General features: G+C 39.4%; 1 protein-coding gene across 3 annotated transcripts in view; it reads left to right on the top strand.

The window, feature by feature from the left end:
* Positions 1 to 17301, top strand: part of Dgkg (diacylglycerol kinase gamma) — a 199698-nt gene that overhangs the window by 167733 nt on the left and 14664 nt on the right. For all 3 annotated transcript variants that reach the window (XR_005726868.2, XM_078043820.1, XM_013361065.4), the window contains 2 exons: positions 3422 to 3542; positions 6348 to 6408. Coding sequence is in view for 2 of the 3 variants with exons in the window: in XM_078043820.1 (XP_077899946.1) it covers positions 3422 to 3542; positions 6348 to 6408 (182 nt within the window). In the remaining variant the exon portion in view is untranslated. The remainder of the gene's footprint in view (positions 1 to 3421; positions 3543 to 6347; positions 6409 to 17301) is intronic.

Genomic DNA, 17301 nt, shown 5'->3' with positions numbered 1-17301 from the left:
AAAAAATTTAAATATATATTTTCTAATGAAATTGCCAAATAGGATTATTACTAAATTAATTTTTTCTCCAACCTGCGCTTGTCCAGCCCCACACATGACCATTATTCCTATTCCTAGAATATCCTCCTTCTTTCCTCTTCTCAACCCAGCAAACTACCTTGGCATTCAGCCTTCAACATCTTTTTTAAATATCTGTGACACCTACCTTCTACACCTTGTCCAGTCGTAATCAGCCACTTGGGCTTCCTTGTTCCCACAATTCAATTATGGCATTTTTACACCTAATTCTATTTCTCTTTCTTGGCCAAGAATCCTTCAAAAGGAGAACATTTTGTATCACCAATTCTTAACATAGTTTCTGGAACTTGGTTGATATTTTACAACTGTTGAATGAATGAGTGAATGAATTTCTGTTATACTAAGGTATATCTAAATTAAACACTAACAAGATGAGTAGTATAAAGACAATATGGAAAGGATGTAAATTGCCAAAATCATATTCAGAATTATTGGTGCCTATAGGAAAAAAAAGACACCTGGTATACCAGCTGTTTCAACCCTGGATTCTGGGTCCTAACACTAACTGTAGTGTGCCTAGACACTAACTTCATTCTGTTCCCTTTTTTTTTTTTTTTTTTTTTTGTTTTGTTTTTTGGGTACTGGGCATTGAAACCAGGAGGGCTTAATCACTGAGCAGCATGTACACATCCACACTTTTTTGAAACAAAGCCTTCCTAAGTTGCTGAGGCTGGCTTTGAACTTGTGATCCTCCAACCTGAACCTGTAGAGTTGCTGGCATTAGAGGCGTGTGCCACCACGCCTGGCCTTCTTTCTTTCTTTCTTGGCATTAGGGATCCAACCCAGGGCCTCATACATGCTAGACAAGCACTCTACCACTGAACTACATCCCTAACCACTCTGTTCTTTTCATTTTAACACCAGAGTTAATGTGCACCTAAATATCACTGTGATAAAGGAAGTAAGAGGATTAGGTGATGCCAGAATTTCCAAAAATATATTGCAAATAAACAAAAAAAAATTTCTACCATGAGCTATGTATAGGTAGCACATAAAAAGAAGGGTCTTGTTATTTAGTAAGTTTGGAAAACAAAGTTAAGTGGGTTTAACTAACAATTTCTTTGTAAAAAGTTGAAAGTAGGATCAGGTAGGCAATAGTAAAGAAGGATTAGAGCAATTGGATCTTGCTTCACCCAGCAGACCGGAGTCATTCTTGCCTCTTTATGCCGGGGAAGATTCTCAGAGCACAAATCCAAAGGCAGAGTGGGGGAAAATATAGCAAGATCCTAGCCCCTTCCCCTGAGTTCTCTCCTGGGTCACACATCTGTGTAAGCCCCTGCCCCCACCCACCCACTCCTGCTGATGAGCTCAGCCTTCATTACTTCTCCTCTTGAGCTAAGAAGCAAGGTAATGTGTGGGAAGTGAGAGCTACAAGGTAATGTGTGGGAAGTGATAACAACTTTAAAGCCATTCAACAGGAAAATTTGTTAAAAGACCAAGACATTGTAAAGCTGAAATGCTTGAGTCTATTAAGTCCCCTGCTTCTTAGAACATTTTGTTACCACGGAATGTTTCAAGGAGGGAAAACATTGAACTATCACAGCACTGTCAGATACCAAATGGTGGTACAAAGAGCAGCATTTTTAAGACATCTGTCTCTGCCACTAGAGAAACTTCTAAAAAGTTCTCCTTCTCTCCTACCCCAACATAACTCCCCCACCCTCCTCACCCCTAGAAGCACTCTATTCATTTCTTTCTTCCTCCTGCCTCCTCCCCTTCCTGCCTCCTCCCCCTCCTCTCTCTCCTCCCCCAACCCTCTCATCCACTGCCCATGTTGTTTTCACAGACACTATTAGATTAGCACAGTAGGCTAAAACTATCCAATGGTTATTCTACCCTCTTTGGTAAGAAGGGAACTAATTAAGTGACTAGAGGTTTAGACATTCATTGTTTATTAGCTCCAAACTCCTTCAGAGAGCCTGGAGCATTCTCCTGAACAAACATTGCCCTTTTATGGCTTCTTGTCCCAAATCCAAATGAGATGGAGAGCTTAAGGAGACAGCATCTTTTCCGTGGAGGTGTGGTAAGGAGTAATTGGGAAGGCAAGTGGAGTGTCGATGGATATAGAGGAGAAAGCTAAGTACCTGTCTCAGAAAGACTACTATAGTTTGTGTATCTCCTGGCAGCTGATGTCCATTAGTGATCATCAGGAGTTTAAACTGTGCAATGCTGACACATCTGTGGTCAGCCCCCTGCTTTGTTTAGCTGCCTTCATTAGAAATACATCCATCAAGACCATGTTTTTTAAACAATAGTTAGTCTTCCAAACAAAAGAATAAAGACCAACCCAAATATCTCCTCTCCAATCTTAAACACTGTTCCACTTATCAGAAGGCACTTCAGAGGACATAAACCATCCGTTCAATAAACAAAAGCCTCACCCAGTTTTCTGGTCTGAGAGTATTAATAGCCGATAGGTGGTGAGTTACAACCTGTGAGAAAGGTACTTTTACCTGGGCAGGCAAAGGAATAGAAGCTTTTTAAAACCCTGCTTTTTAATTGTGTTTCTGTTTTAAATACATAAAAGTTGCATTGTAAAGTGAGTCAATATCAATATCCAACATCAGTCCTGTCATGCTTTCGCAAGGGAAATTGGGAAGCAAAATCCAAGCCTCAGGAACTGTGACAAAATGGACCACTTCCAGATTCTGAATCGGAAGCAATTGCCACCACCACAGGAGGCCACTGATCCTGGGTGGCTCTGAGCCTGAGACTTGGGTTTTCTACCCCTCCTTTTCACTCTGGGTCCACAGTAATCTGGTATAGGTGAAATATTCTTTTCCTTGGCTTGGATTAGGTACCTGGTGTCCTCAAAGAGGTCACTGATTTTCCTAAGGATGTCCAAGAAGTTTTGGCTCACGGGTGGCTTACCACAGGCCAAATTTGAGGTTAATTAACCATCACCCCTTGTCAAGAAGGCCAAGATGTTGTTCAGAAATTAAGAAAAGAGTAGATAATGGCCTTGACCAACATTTCTTCTCTCCTGGTCCCAAGTCAATGTGTCTTTTTCTGCTGCGGGTGGCGTTGAAAATTATCTCAGAAATAGCTGGTTCATCCTCTATGTCCCTCAACATTTGAAGAGGCCTCATGATACACCAACCTATTCACTGGATGCAAATACGTGTTCTGTATCCAAACCTCTTTACACTAGAACTGGGCTTTTGCTTATGAAGGGGTATATTTATTGACCTTTGGAGAAAGTGGAGCAAGTATAAGAAAGCCACTTGGTAGAAATGAAGGGATGCTGACAGATCTGGGTTGGCCATCTAGGGACCTTCAGGCTTCAGTCAGTCTGAGAAACAAACAGAGGCATATGTCCTGCTTCTGCTCTCTCACCCTGCAGACCTCAGTGACCAGCTCCTTGAAGTGGTGGGGCTTGAGGGAGCCATGGAGATGGGGCAGATCTACACCGGCCTGAAGAGTGCGGGCAGGAGGTTGGCCCAGTGTTCCTCTGTCACCATCAGGTACGCTCCTTGTCACCCTACGGCCTCCAAGTCTCCTCATCTTTCTAAACATTCTTGCAGATAATAATGAGGAAGCTATTTCTGGATTTCAGAGCAGGGAAAGTGGAGGACAGAAGCTTGGTTCTGTTTGTAAAGAACATCTTTGTAGACCATTCTCCATACAGGATAGGAGGCTACCATCCAAGACAGCACCTAGAGGGTTCACCACAAAACCAGTTGGCTGTTTTCTTAAAATGTCCTGGTGAAATTCTCTAAACAGGAATACAAGATTATAAAGTCCAAAGAACCAGAGGTCCAATTCTTTACCTTTTTTATCTTTACACATTAAAATGTTAGATTTATGCCAGGAAGCACGCTGATAAAAACCAGGTGCCCTGCCTCTGCTCTGCTGTGTTGGATAGTGGCCTTGGAAATGCTATTTCCTGTACACCTCTGCACGCGAAACCATCGCCATCAGCAAACTGGTCATAATTGACTAAGAAGATAACAGCTTTTCAGGGTATGGGCCACTCAGCCTGCCACTGCAGGGTCTGGAAGATATGGGGTCTACTAGAAGGGATCCTCTGATTTCAGTTACCTCCGTTTGATCAATGCAACTAGTCACATTTTTTCCTGATATTTCTTCCCCATCTGATTATTTCAAAAGTCTTTGTTTCTTTCCTTTTTTCACTCACTTGTTACAATCAGATCTATTAGTATTGCCCAGGCATGTCCTAGAGGGGTCACAGCATGCAGGGTTTCCCAAAGGTCTTTGATTTTTTTTTCCTCCCAGAACCCTTTGGGCGAGTGTCATCAGAGCACATTTGGGGGAACTCTGATGGTGGCCCTACCTTGAATCTCTCAGCTGCTTCCCTGATTTTCTTAGCTGAGGGTCTATTCCATTTTCCCCTTTTCTTTTTTTTTAATATTTATTTTTTTTAGGTGTAGATGGACACAACACAATGCCTTTATTTTTATGTGGTACTGAGGATCAAACCCGGATCCCGCCCGTGCTAAGCAAGCACTCTACCACTGAGCCACAACCCGCCCCATACTTTCCCCTTTTCTTCATGCTTATCTTTGTCTTCCCTTTCTGTTACCCCAGAGATTTACCCCTCTTTTGAGCTGTTGTCCTATTGGGAACCCTGTTTTCCAGACTAATCTCTCTAGCCCTGTCCATTCTCCGGGTCTCTAATACTGAGTGGGTCCAGTCTGTCAACTCATCGAGGTCATGACTTATGTAGACCACTGAGAATACTTGATCCCTGGAGAATAAAAAAGTGTGAAGGTTTTCTTCATATTTAGTGGATCTATTTCCAGATAGAAACAGAGAGGGCAAGACAGGAGCCCCCATCCTCCTACGCATTTCCCAGCTTCTTTCTTAAACCCTAAGTGCCAAAATGCCACTCTTTCCTCAGATTATTTTTGAGAGTGGTGGAAAACAGGGGTACCAGGGATGGAACTCGGGGCACTTGACCACTGAGTCACATCCCCAGCCCTATTTTATACCTTATTTAGAGACAGGGTCTCACTGAGTTGCTTAATGCTTCGCTTTTGCTGAGGCTGGCTTTGAATTCACAATCTTCCTGTCTCAGCCTCTTGATCCACTGGGGTTACAGGCTGACTATTTGTTTTTACTATTATATCTATTGTTTTTATTATTAAATATCCTCAAGGCCAGTCAGAGAGTCGTTACACCAAAATGCCTTTGCCCCTCTCATTTCCTAATTTCAAAAACAAGACAGATGCCAAATCCAGGTGAGGGCTTCCTAGAGAGTGGGGGTTATCTGATCTCATCACCCCAACCAATGGCCTCCAAAGGGCCACCTTTCCTCCCAAAGGTAATGGAGTTTGAGTTCAGAGCCTTACAGGATAAGTGAGAGGATCTCATATCTGTCTTTCAAGAATCACCGGGCACGGTGGTATACGCCTCTAATCCCAGCAACTCAGGAGGCTGAGCCAGGAGATCTCAAGTTCAAAGCCAGCCTCAGCAAAGCAACTCAGTGAGACCCTGTCTCTAAATAAAATACAAAATAGGGCTCGGGATGTGGCTCAGTGACCGAGGGTCCCTGAGTTAAATCCCTGGAACCCACCCCCACAAAATAAAAAAGAATCTATATACCAAAAAAGCCTTGTGCTAAGCAAGAAAGCAACACTCACCCTAACCCCCACCCCCACCTACCTCTATCCTCTCTCTGCTTCTATCCTTGGGAACTGTATTCCTGGATGCCTTTGTTCCAGTTAAGCCAGATCCACATTCCATGGCAACCCCAGGTCATATTGTTGTTCAGGATCAAATACAAGGCAATACACACTCAGGCCTGAGCTGTGTCCTGTACAGCTTGGAGACGTTACCTCATGGACATTATGCAACCACTCACTCAGCATAGAAACCAGGTCTTTCCATTTCCAGAGCCGGGTTTTTTGGCATGCAGTGCTGGCCCTCTGGTTGACTGCTGGACTGAGGAGGGTCTACTACTTAGCATTGGTTCTGCTCTGTTTCTGACCACTGTTTCCTAGACTTCTGTGGCTTTTATTTCTCATGCATGTCAATGTTTCTCAAAGTGGGTTCCTATGACCAAGGCAACACAATCACCCACTAGTGCTTCTTAAAGTGAGGATCTCCTCACCTGGCCCCAGACCTGCCAAAAAAATCCCTGAGTGGAGCTCAGGGTTCCATTTTAACAAGTTGCTTCAGAGAGTCTTAGAAAACCACTGGTAGGTGGACCAATAAAGGTCTTCCCACTTCTTTTTCCCCTATGGGAACCACACTGATTCTCCAGCTCTGAGAAGCTCACTGTGTTATCTTGGTTTTCGGGATTCCAGGACTAACAAGCTGCTGCCCATGCAAGTGGATGGAGAGCCCTGGATGCAGCCATGTTGCACGGTGAGTTTTGCCAGCCTTGGAGACAGGGGTGTGAACTTGATTTTTGACCCCCATTTGGGCAATGACTTGATATGAAATCACTGCATCTCAGAGATGAGGGGACCTTGGAAGACCTAGTGTAGCCCTTTTCCACTTTATTCACCCATCCACTCATCACCTGCCAAACATTTACTGAGTGCCGCTGTACGCCAGGCACTGTGAGGCACCAGATACAAAACAGAACAAGATACAGACCCATCTCCAAGAAGGTTACAGATCTACATGACAAATCTTGAGGCTTCACCCATGGTGCCTTGACAGCCTCAACTTGAACTGTCCCAGTGGCAGGGAACTTATCTGGGGATTGTCCTGCTGGCAGGAAGGTCTGATTGTTAGAAAGACTCTTAGATAGAAGCTCAATCTGCACTCTTGCCCTGGGACTTCCACCCAGTCTTTGTGACCAGTGGGGAAAATCCTCATAGTGACAGTGCACAGGTGTGCTTCCCCACAGGTGCACCTACCACCTTGAGGACCTTACTGGAAACTCCACCAAAAGGTCACCTACAAGTTACCTACTTTGTTTATGGCATGGTCACCTAACTCCTAGCAGAGTGCCTGATATGTAATAGCTGCACAATAATGCATTGAATGATCAATAAAGGGCACCACAAATGAACAGAGGGAGCAGCCCCCTTCTCTGGCTGTACCCCCCCCCCGCCCCAGGGAGCTCTCCATGCAGCACTTCTGCATGAGCCAGGCCTCCTTCCTTCTTGGTTCATTCTCCACTGGAGACAGTTGGAAATTTCATGGGGGAAGACAAAGCATTGTCCTGGTCTTCAGGGCCTCTGTTGGGCTATTATTAACCTCAGTATGATCACAAACATGCAACTCTCACAAAAGACAAAACATGTGTTTCTAAGCTTCCTCAGATACCTTGGTAACCCCTTTTGAGCCCTTCAGAACATTGGGTTGTCGTCTTCTTCTAGAGAGAGGGTTTTCATGAGCCAACTGAAAAGAAATAGCATCTCCTGGAAAGGTTTAAAATAGAAATTTCTACAAAAATAGAACGTTCTTTGCACAGTCTTGCCTCAGTCTTATGAAGACTAACAAAAAAGATGAAATCACATAGCAAAAACTAATAATAGCAATAATAGTATCCCACCTTGCTGGAATGGAAAGGATAGAGGGAAATTTACTATTTATTATTATGATGGAGTTGAGTTTTTTTGTTGTTGTTTTGTTTTGTTTTTTTGGTGGTGCTGGGGATTGAACCCAGGGCCTTGTACATGCGAAGCAAACACTCTATCAACTGAACTATATCCCTAGTCCTGGAGTTAAGTTTAAAACAATTTATTCAGGCTTTTCCTGATTCCTCCTGAAGAAAAAAGAAGGAAAGAAAAAAAAAAGAAATTAAACCCTCTCTCACTTGGTTCAATGATATCTGAAAAGTGAGTTGTCATTCCTCTGAATCCAAGACTGTTTTTTTTTTTTAATAGCCAAACACGTCTCCCATCCCCATCCCAATCCCCGCGCTCACTCCATGCCACTCTTAACCCTTGAGCAAGCACAGCTCACTATGAAAACAATAGTGATTCTGGGATGGTATGGTGTGAAGTCCAGAAATCCATGTGTGAAAACATGTTAGTCTGCTCCAGTGGCCCCAGCAGAATACCATGAACAGGTGCGTTAAATGACAGAAATGTACTTTCTCGCAGTTGTGGAGTTTGGAAAGCCAAGGTTAAGTTACAGGCAGGTTGATTTCTGTTGGGGTGTCTCTCCCTGACTTGCAGCAGCTGCCTGTATCTTGATACAGCCTTTCCTCTGTGCTTACTCTGTCATCTCTTCCTCTTCTCATAAGGACACCAGTTTTATTGGATTGGGGCCCCATCCTTGTGACCTCATTTAACATTAGTTACCTGCTTAAAGGCCATGTGTACAAATATAGTTACTCTGGGGGTGAGAGCTTCAACATTGTAATTTGAGGGGGACACAGTTGAGTTCATAACAAAGGATAACAAAGTCATTCTGAAAATTGCAAGGTTCAAACAAATGCATCCCTTGTTGAAACGTTTTCTTGAAGGCACACACCAGCAAAGAAGTGATTCAAAATTAAAAGTTTAACATGAGAATATCACAGCACAAAAGAAATTTTGGCTCTTTAAAACAGATTAAGTTGAAATTAAGTCTAAAAAACAAATATGGTCATGTTCATGAATGCAGAGAGCGAAACTCATTCCTCAAAGAGAAGATGCATAATGTAAACATTAATAACCTGCATCCCAAACCTAGGGTTATAGTAAAAAAAAAAGTACATGGATGACATTGTTAAAAGGATAGTAAAAATATGCTCAATTTCTCATTGTCTCTTTTTACTTTAATAATTAAATATATAAATCAGAAAGAAAATTTAATAACTAGATATGCACTAATGAAACTAAAAACAGAGCATACACCTTTCAAAGCTGAGAGAATTTAAAATATAAAAGCCCTATCAATATAGCAAAACATAGAAACCAGATAACAAACATTTAAATTTTTTTGAAGTAAGATGAAAGAGACTAAGATTAAATATATCAATATTGATTTTTTTAAAAAAAGGTTAAGGTCCCCTATTAATAGACTAATATCTTTACTTTGGGTTGAAAATTAACATCCAAATCAAATACCATAGTACACAGCTGTAATCCCCATGATTCTGGAGGCCAAGGCAGGAAGATTGAAAGTTCTAGGCCAGCCTCAGCAATTTAGCAATTCCCTGCCTCAAAATAAAATACAAAAAGGGTAGGGGATGTAGCTTAGTGGTGGAGTGCTTGTCTAACATGTGCAAAGCTCTGGGTTCAATCCCCAGTACCACAATAAAATAAAATAAAATCCAAATGAATTTCCCTACAACAGATATACCTAAAACAAAAGGATACACACACACACACACACACACACACACACATACACCCTTTATCAAGTGTAGAGAAATTAAATATAAGAACTATTGATGTTTCCAACATGCCAAAAACACTAAATAGAATAACGAAAGACATTATTTATTTGATTAAAAAATACATTGAAAAAAAATTTGGGCAGGGTGCTGTAAGGCTATATAGTTCCAGCTACTCAGGAAGCTGAGGGGAGAGAATCACTTGAGCCCAGAAGTTTGAGAACATCATGAGAAACATGAGAGCCTTTCTCAAAACAAAGAAACTCAATTACGAGATATAGTGGTCCCAAAATCTTAGATATTTAACCACAGAATTAAAATATATGCTGCTAAGAAAAAAGATATAAGGAGAAATTGATAGCAATAAAGTTATTAAGACAATTTAAAACATTTGTTTGTCTCTAAGTTAAAATAGCTAAAATAAGTAATACATAATTTGAATAAAATAACTCTGTAACCTGTAATTTAAATGAGATATTTTTTCAAGGATAGATAGACTATATGCCAAATAGATCACAAACTAGTTTACCAGCATCCCACCCCCGCCTCGCCCCCAAAAAACTATGAAATCCAGGAACAGAAATTATGAAGGTCATTTTCTTTGATCAAAAAGCAATAAAGCTGGAGATTACTAATAGAGGATTAAATAAACAAACAAAATCCAGTCTTGCGGAAACTTAAAATTCTTCTAAAGAATAATAGGTTCTATCCCATTTCATTATTAACTATCAAAAAAAAATTATAAAAATAAGAAGGCTATTGTTCAAACCTTATAGAGCATAGCCTAAACTATATCTGGTAGTAAATTCAAAGCCTCATCTACTTTTATCATATAAAAAGAAAAAATATGATGAATAGTCCCCAAATTAGAATAACAATAATACAACAAAATTAAGAAAAGCAGAAGAAAGAAAATGACAAGATAAAAATGGAAATTAAACAATTTTTAAAATAGGAAAACCAACGGGTGCTGGGGCACACACCTTGTAATCCCAGCAATTTGGGAGGCCGACACAGGAGGATCAGAAGTTCAAAGCCAGCCTTAGCAACTGAGTAAGGCCCTAAGAAACTTAGCAAGACCCTATCTCTAAATAAAATATATAAAGGGCTGGGATATGGCTTAGTGGTTGAATGCCCCTTCGATCAATCCCTGGTATGGGAAAAAAGAAAAGAAAGCCTAGTACTAACTCCTTAAACATGTCAAACATTTGAAAATCTAATTTTTAAAAAAGAAAAATCAGATAGCAGAGATATTCAAATGTAAAAAAATAATCAATGTAATATAAAATCTAACTATAAATGGGGCAATGGCTCTATTTAAAAATAATGTGTATAATCACCCTTTTTTTGGCACTAGGGATTGAACACAGGGGTGCTCAACCACTGAGCCCTTTTTTATATTTTATTTAGAGACCTGGTATCACTAAGTTGCTTAGGGCCTCACTAAGTTGCTGAGGCTGGCTTTGAACTTGTGATCCTCCTGCCTCAGCCTCCCAAGTCACTGGCATTACAGGCATGCACCACCAGCTAATCACCTTAATTCTAATGACTATGAACATCTTTACAAAATGAAGGAAAATCTTGGTAACCATTAAAAAAATGGGAAATGCTTTCAAAGAATTACATATAAAATGATCTCAAATACCCTTACTGTTGAACTCTATTAGGAAATATGTGTATTTAGGTAAAGTATCCCAGAGTACATACAAAGACAGAAAGCTATCCATTCCATTGTATGAAATGGAGACAGATACAATCACCTAACAAAAATTATATTTAAAAACAGAAAACTACAGACAAATCTCAGGTATGAATGTGATATAAAAATGCTAGTACACATGTTGATAGATAGAACTAAACAATATTTTGAAAGAATCATTCACTCCTCAGAGCATATTTTTTTTAATATATATTTTTTAGTTGTTGATGGATCTTTATTCCAATTATTTGTTTATATGCAGTGCTGAGAATCAAACCCAGTGCCTCACACATACTACTAGTCAAGCACTCTGTAACTAAGCCATACCCCCAACCCCCCTCAAAGCATTTTAAAGGAATAAAGGAAGTCTTCTATTAGTTTAGATAGATGACCCAAAGCTATTCAATTATATTCAACATTTGTGATTTTTTTTAGAGAGAGAGAGAAAGAGAGAGAGAGAGAGAATTTTAATATTTATTTTTTAGTTTTCGGCGGACACAACACCTTTGTTTGTATGTGGTGCTGAGGATCGAACCCGGGCTGCATGCATGCCAGGCAAGTGCACTACCGCTTGAGCCACATCCCCAGCACAACATTTCTGATTTTTAATCTTTTAAAATCAGAGTGCCCATGGGTTTAATTCTCAGTGCCAAATATGTATATATCTAGGTATTTTTAACCAATATACATTTATTTTACTTTCTAATAAAACAATAGACAAAATCATGGATAAGATATGTATGCTAATGTTGTTTGGAAGTTGTAGTCAATGCAATGTATATGAAGTTGAAAAGAAATATAACTATTTGAAAAAGAGCAAAACCTGACATCATTTGTAGGTGATATGTGTATGAATATAGAAATCTGATAGAATCAACCAAAAACCTATCAGGATAAATTATTTTGATGAAGTTTTATAGAAAAAATAAACAAAATTAATATCTTTCCTATACACCAGCAATAACCAATCCAAAGAATATAACAGAAAAAGCTGAAAATGTCACAATAGCAACAACAAAGACCTAAAGTATTAAATCGAATTGTGGAAAGTGGATGAAGACACTTATAAAACTCAACTAAAAAAAAATGCACATATAAACAACTTAGACCCCTAAACAGAGATTCCAATGTTTTTTAAAAAATTATTTATTTATTTATTCTAATTTGTTATATATGACAGCAGAATGCATTTCAATTCATAATACACATATAGAGCACAATTTTCATGTCTCTGGGGATACACAAAGTAGAGTCACATCATTCGTGTCTTCATACATGTACTTGGGGTAATGATGTCCATCTCATTCCACCATCTTTCCTACCCCCTGCCCCCTCCCTTTCCCTTCCTCTGCTTTGCCCTATCTGAAATTCCTCCATTCCTCCAACATTTTTTGAACTTGACAGATCCTAAGGCATTTGATAAAAGAACTTAAAGAAAAGACTTCTAATAAGATATTAAAATAATTATAAAGTCATAATAATTTGAATAATGTACTCTTGTAACTAGATTGTGTAGGGAAATTAATAATATAGAAGAAACTCTAAGAAGTCCTGTATATATAAAACCAATGAAGGAAAAATAAAGATCATGGAACTAATTAGAAGGAAATGACTGTTTCAACATATGATTTTCAAGCAATTGCCTGTTTGTGAAAATGTTCTTATGTGCCAACTTTTCACTTCAAATTATATTTGAAAAACAAAAAAGTTTCTAAGTCAAAGAATAAAATGTTACTAGCTATAGGGTCAATAGATGATCATAATTATTCCATGGACATGGCCTTTGTAGGGGAAAAAGTGACTTTTTTTATTATTAACCAGTTTTAAATCCTACACATCAAGAATCAGTATAAATATTTAAAAGACTAAGAACAAAATGTTTGCAATAGCAATATCAAAGAGCAGATCAATTTCTATAAGGTGTAAAGAAACCAATGCTTAGAAGGAAAAAAAAATACTAACAATGCAGTTGTGAACTAATAATAATTCACAGAAGAAGTATCATGGGCTATTAAATCAATGAAATAAAATTTAGCATCACAAAGAAAGAATGATTTTCAAATTAACAGTGAGGAAAGTCATGCCATGTTTCACTTACTACTTAGCAAGAAATAAGAATAGTAAGTTTCACTTACTATTCACTTACTATTTAGTAAGAAAATATTCATTGCTATCAAGGGTGTGGTAAGACAAATACACTCAGTTAGCAAGAGTACAAACTGGTGCTGCCATTCTAAAAAGCATCTGGAGCCATGCATCAAGAACAACCATAACAAACCAGGTACAGTGGCGCTCACCTGTAATCCCAGCAGCTTGGAAAGCTGAGGCAGGAGGATGGGGAGTTCAAAGCCAGCCTCAGCAATTTAGCAAGACTATAAGCAACCTAGTGAGACCTTGTCTCAAAATAAAAAATAAAAAGGGCTGGTGATGTGGCTCAGTGGTTAAGCATCCCTGGTTAAAACCCTAGTTCGAGGAGGAGGAGGAGGAGGAGGAGGAGGAGGAAGAGGGGAGAGAGATGAGGAGGGGAAGAAGGAGAAGAAGAAGAACCATTAAACCATTATAAATAGTAATGCATACTGAGTCTGTTCATTTTCTTTCACCCTTTAAAAATTATTCATATATTTGTAGGAATTTAGTCTAAATGTAATACAGACATTGATGTATGTAAATTTCTATTTCATGCATCATAGCAAAAAAAAATGGAAATTACCTAAAAGCCCAATATTCAAAGAAGAGGTTTAAATAAGCTATGTGAGATTCATCAAATGGAATTATTTTCAGCTGTTGAAAATTCATATTTAATAAATAACTCAGTGGTAGAGCACATGCTTAGTATATGAAAGCCCTGGGTTTATTCTCTAGCACCACAAAAATACATATATACATAAAGTATGAATAAAATCTTTAAAATTAAATATCCACTGATATTAGAAATGCTTACAAAATAATGTTAAATAAAAATGCAATTAAGAAACTGATTTCAGTTTTATTAAAAACACATAGGCATAGAAACTAAAAACAATATACAAAGAAGTTAATAATTATTACCTCTGATTTTTAAACTTTTTTCCATATTTCCTAAAGTCTTTAAAAAATCTGTTTATACATAGAAATATATGGACATAAAGTATATATTTATTAAGACAATTTGTCTTACAATTGCAGTACTGTAAGATTATCTCTTCACTAGTATCTCTTCACCATCCCAGTTAGGTGGCATAGTTTGAGTCTCAAATATAGAATCTCTTCCCAGTGTTGGATGACAGTAGAACCTCTAAGCTGAAAGTGCCTGCAGTTATTCAGTTCACTGATTCCCAAAGTTCAGTAAGCACCTGTATAACCTGAAGGGTTTTAATGTATACATTACTGGATTACTTTCCAGATTTTTTTTTTTATCTGTACCAGGGATTGAACTCGACCACTGACCCACATCCCCAGCCCTGTTTTGTATTTTATTTAGAGACAGAGTCTCACTGAGTTACTTAGTGCCTCACTGTTACTGAGGCTGGCTTTGAACTCATAATCCTCCTGCCTCAGCCTCCCAAACTACTGGGATTACCAGCATGTGCCACCGTGTGGTTGGTTGGGCTACATTCCAGATGTGTGTTTTAATCCAGGAGTCTAGATGACTGAGAATTTGCATTTCTAGCACATTCCAAGGCAATGGAGATGCTGTTGGTCTAGGGAACACACTTTGGAAACCTCTAATCTAGTTGAAATTACTGACTTAATAAATCCCATGCTTCTTCTCCACCTCTTGTGAAACCTGATTGTCCAGCTGCATTTGAAGGCCTCTGGTGGCAGCAGACACTCTCATGAAGCAGGATGTCCTAAGATCTTGGAGAACCCAGAAATAGCCAAGACCTGGAAGATGATACCAACCCTTTCCTCCTCCCCTAGACCTACTTTAAGAAGAAATATTACCTTAACTTTTTAAAATATCACAAAGGTTATTTCAAATCCTTCAAGAATTTTTTTTTTTTTTTTTTTGGTGCCTTCTAATTATCTCCAGCAGAAATCAGACATAGAACACTTGCCAGCCTGATTTGGGAAGGATCCACACTTAGGGTTATTGGCCATTTTATTAGGTGTGATCTGAATCATTCACCCCAAGAGGGCAACATTCAGGAAGAGGTCCCTTAGTTTATTGCTTTTTCTGAAGTAATAAAAATGTGTTGATTTATAGAAAATGCTCCCCCTACCAAGTCAACTTCCAACACTTGTGAGGTTTGAAATTTTACTCTATTATAGGCTGAGGTAATTTTGTGAGTTTTTATCATGCAAGAGTCTGCTGGAACAATTCTCTCTAATAGAGCAGAAAACTAGCAACATGGGGGTGCTGTCCTTAGGGCTTGTCTGAAGCTGTGAGTGCTATGAATGACTCTTTAGAAAATCATGGAGATTATTTTCCTGACCCGACCAATTACCAAAGAGGTTTGAGTTTTAACTACAAAAATGTGGGCTGCTCTTTTTCTGTCATGGGTTGAATAATTTAACCATTCCAAACTGCCTCTTAAAGTGGGATCTGATCTATATTACCCACTAGCCCTTCCTAATTGGGAGTAAAACACTGACATCTCTTTGACCCAAAATGAGGGTATGTTCTCATCCTTCTCTCAGTTATCTATACTAATATAATCCACAAATCTGACCAAAATATCATTGTTACCCAAGAAGTACAAACTCCTACCCTGTCAAAATGTTTGTCAACGCTGCTGAAAAACCAAATGGGAGAGATTTGAGTTTCACTTCCCCCTCTTTGCCTTAGAGGTGCTAACAAGCAAGCACATAGCTTAGCTATAGGCACAGAAAGGAGAAGCAAAGGTCTTCTATCATCTAAAAAAATGGACTCCACCAGCAGGACATGTAGGCGGTGCACCAGCAGCTGCCCTGGCCCCAAGCAGAGCTCTCTCCAGGACACACCATTTTTCCTCTTGGTCCTGTTCATCAGTCAGGACTTGCACAGCCTGTTCTCTGAGCAGGCTCTGCCCTGGCTTAGGGAATGACAAAGCATGGAAGCTGAAGTCCTTCCCCTCAAGGGGCACAGGAGCCCAAAAGTGAGAGACTCCCCCCAAGGGAATGTGCTACAAATCACTATCATCTGGGATTGCTAAATTGCATGCCACCGATAAGTATTGTGCGCGTTCCCCTTATATGCCTTACTTGCATGAATTCTGGAACAATCATAATGCCCACAATGAGACATACAACAGAAAATAGTGCTGGATGGATTCTTGGTTTGCTCCTCGGGTGATTGCCACAGAACAGGACTCGCTCCCCTTTGAAGTTTCCAGGTTGGGGAAGCCAACCCCGAGGACCGCTTTCCATTTCCATCACCAGGCTGTGCTAATGTCCGCCATGCCTTTGGTTCCATCCTTTCCTTCTCTGCCTGGGGACTTATAAACATAAAACTGGCTTAGCCAGACATTCCCACTTGAGCTCTTTTTGACAACAGCTGTTGAAAATTTCCCTTGAACCCTTTTCTCATCATGTTCTTATTCATCTGTCTTTCATGTTTTCTTATTACCTCACGTGAACCCAACCCTGCCACCTCACCTTTTAAATCCTCTCCCAACCGCCTGCCCCACTGTATCCCTGACCACATTTCCCATGCTCTGGCCCCTACTCAACCTGTTCACAGGTGGTTTCTCTACCCAGTGCCTCTCTTTCTCTTTTCACCAATTCATTTCCTTCCCTTCCTTCAAATAGTACAGTTTCTCCCTAATTGTTCCTATCAGACTCCCTCTCATTCCTCCCCTAACTTCTTTTTGACATGGCTTGGTTTATCCTACATTAATTGAAGCTTATTGACAGATTGTCTCTGACTTCAAGAATTCTGTTTCTGTGGTCACACTGTCATTTCCACTAATGTGGTAAAAAAAAAAAAAAAAAAACCCACAAGATTGGATTCATAGATTCATGGGCTCATAGATTCTGTTTCTTTTAACGTCCATTTTTCTCCTTCACCAACACACGACAATATGTATTTAACTAACCATGCTTTCCATTTTAAAGTTTACAATGGACTTTCATTGACAGTCTATCCTATGATCTTTGTGGGGAAAAAATAGGACAAATGGTTTATCCTCATTTTAGAGTTCAGCAAGCATAGGCTCTGATGGTTAAAGGATTTGTCTCAAGTTTTACAGCAAAGAAGTAGAACTTCTGGGACCCAAACACAGGTCTTTGAATTCCAAGTTGCTTCCTGTCCCCATGTCATCTGCTCACTCTGAACATGTGTCATACTTGATAAATGTTGTTGATGGACTAATAATGTAGA

Source organism: Ictidomys tridecemlineatus, chromosome 3 (genome assembly GCF_052094955.1).
Source record: "Ictidomys tridecemlineatus isolate mIctTri1 chromosome 3, mIctTri1.hap1, whole genome shotgun sequence".
Classification (NCBI taxonomy): domain Eukaryota; kingdom Metazoa; phylum Chordata; class Mammalia; order Rodentia; family Sciuridae; genus Ictidomys; species Ictidomys tridecemlineatus.
This window is presented reverse-complemented; position numbering and strand designations above follow the sequence as displayed.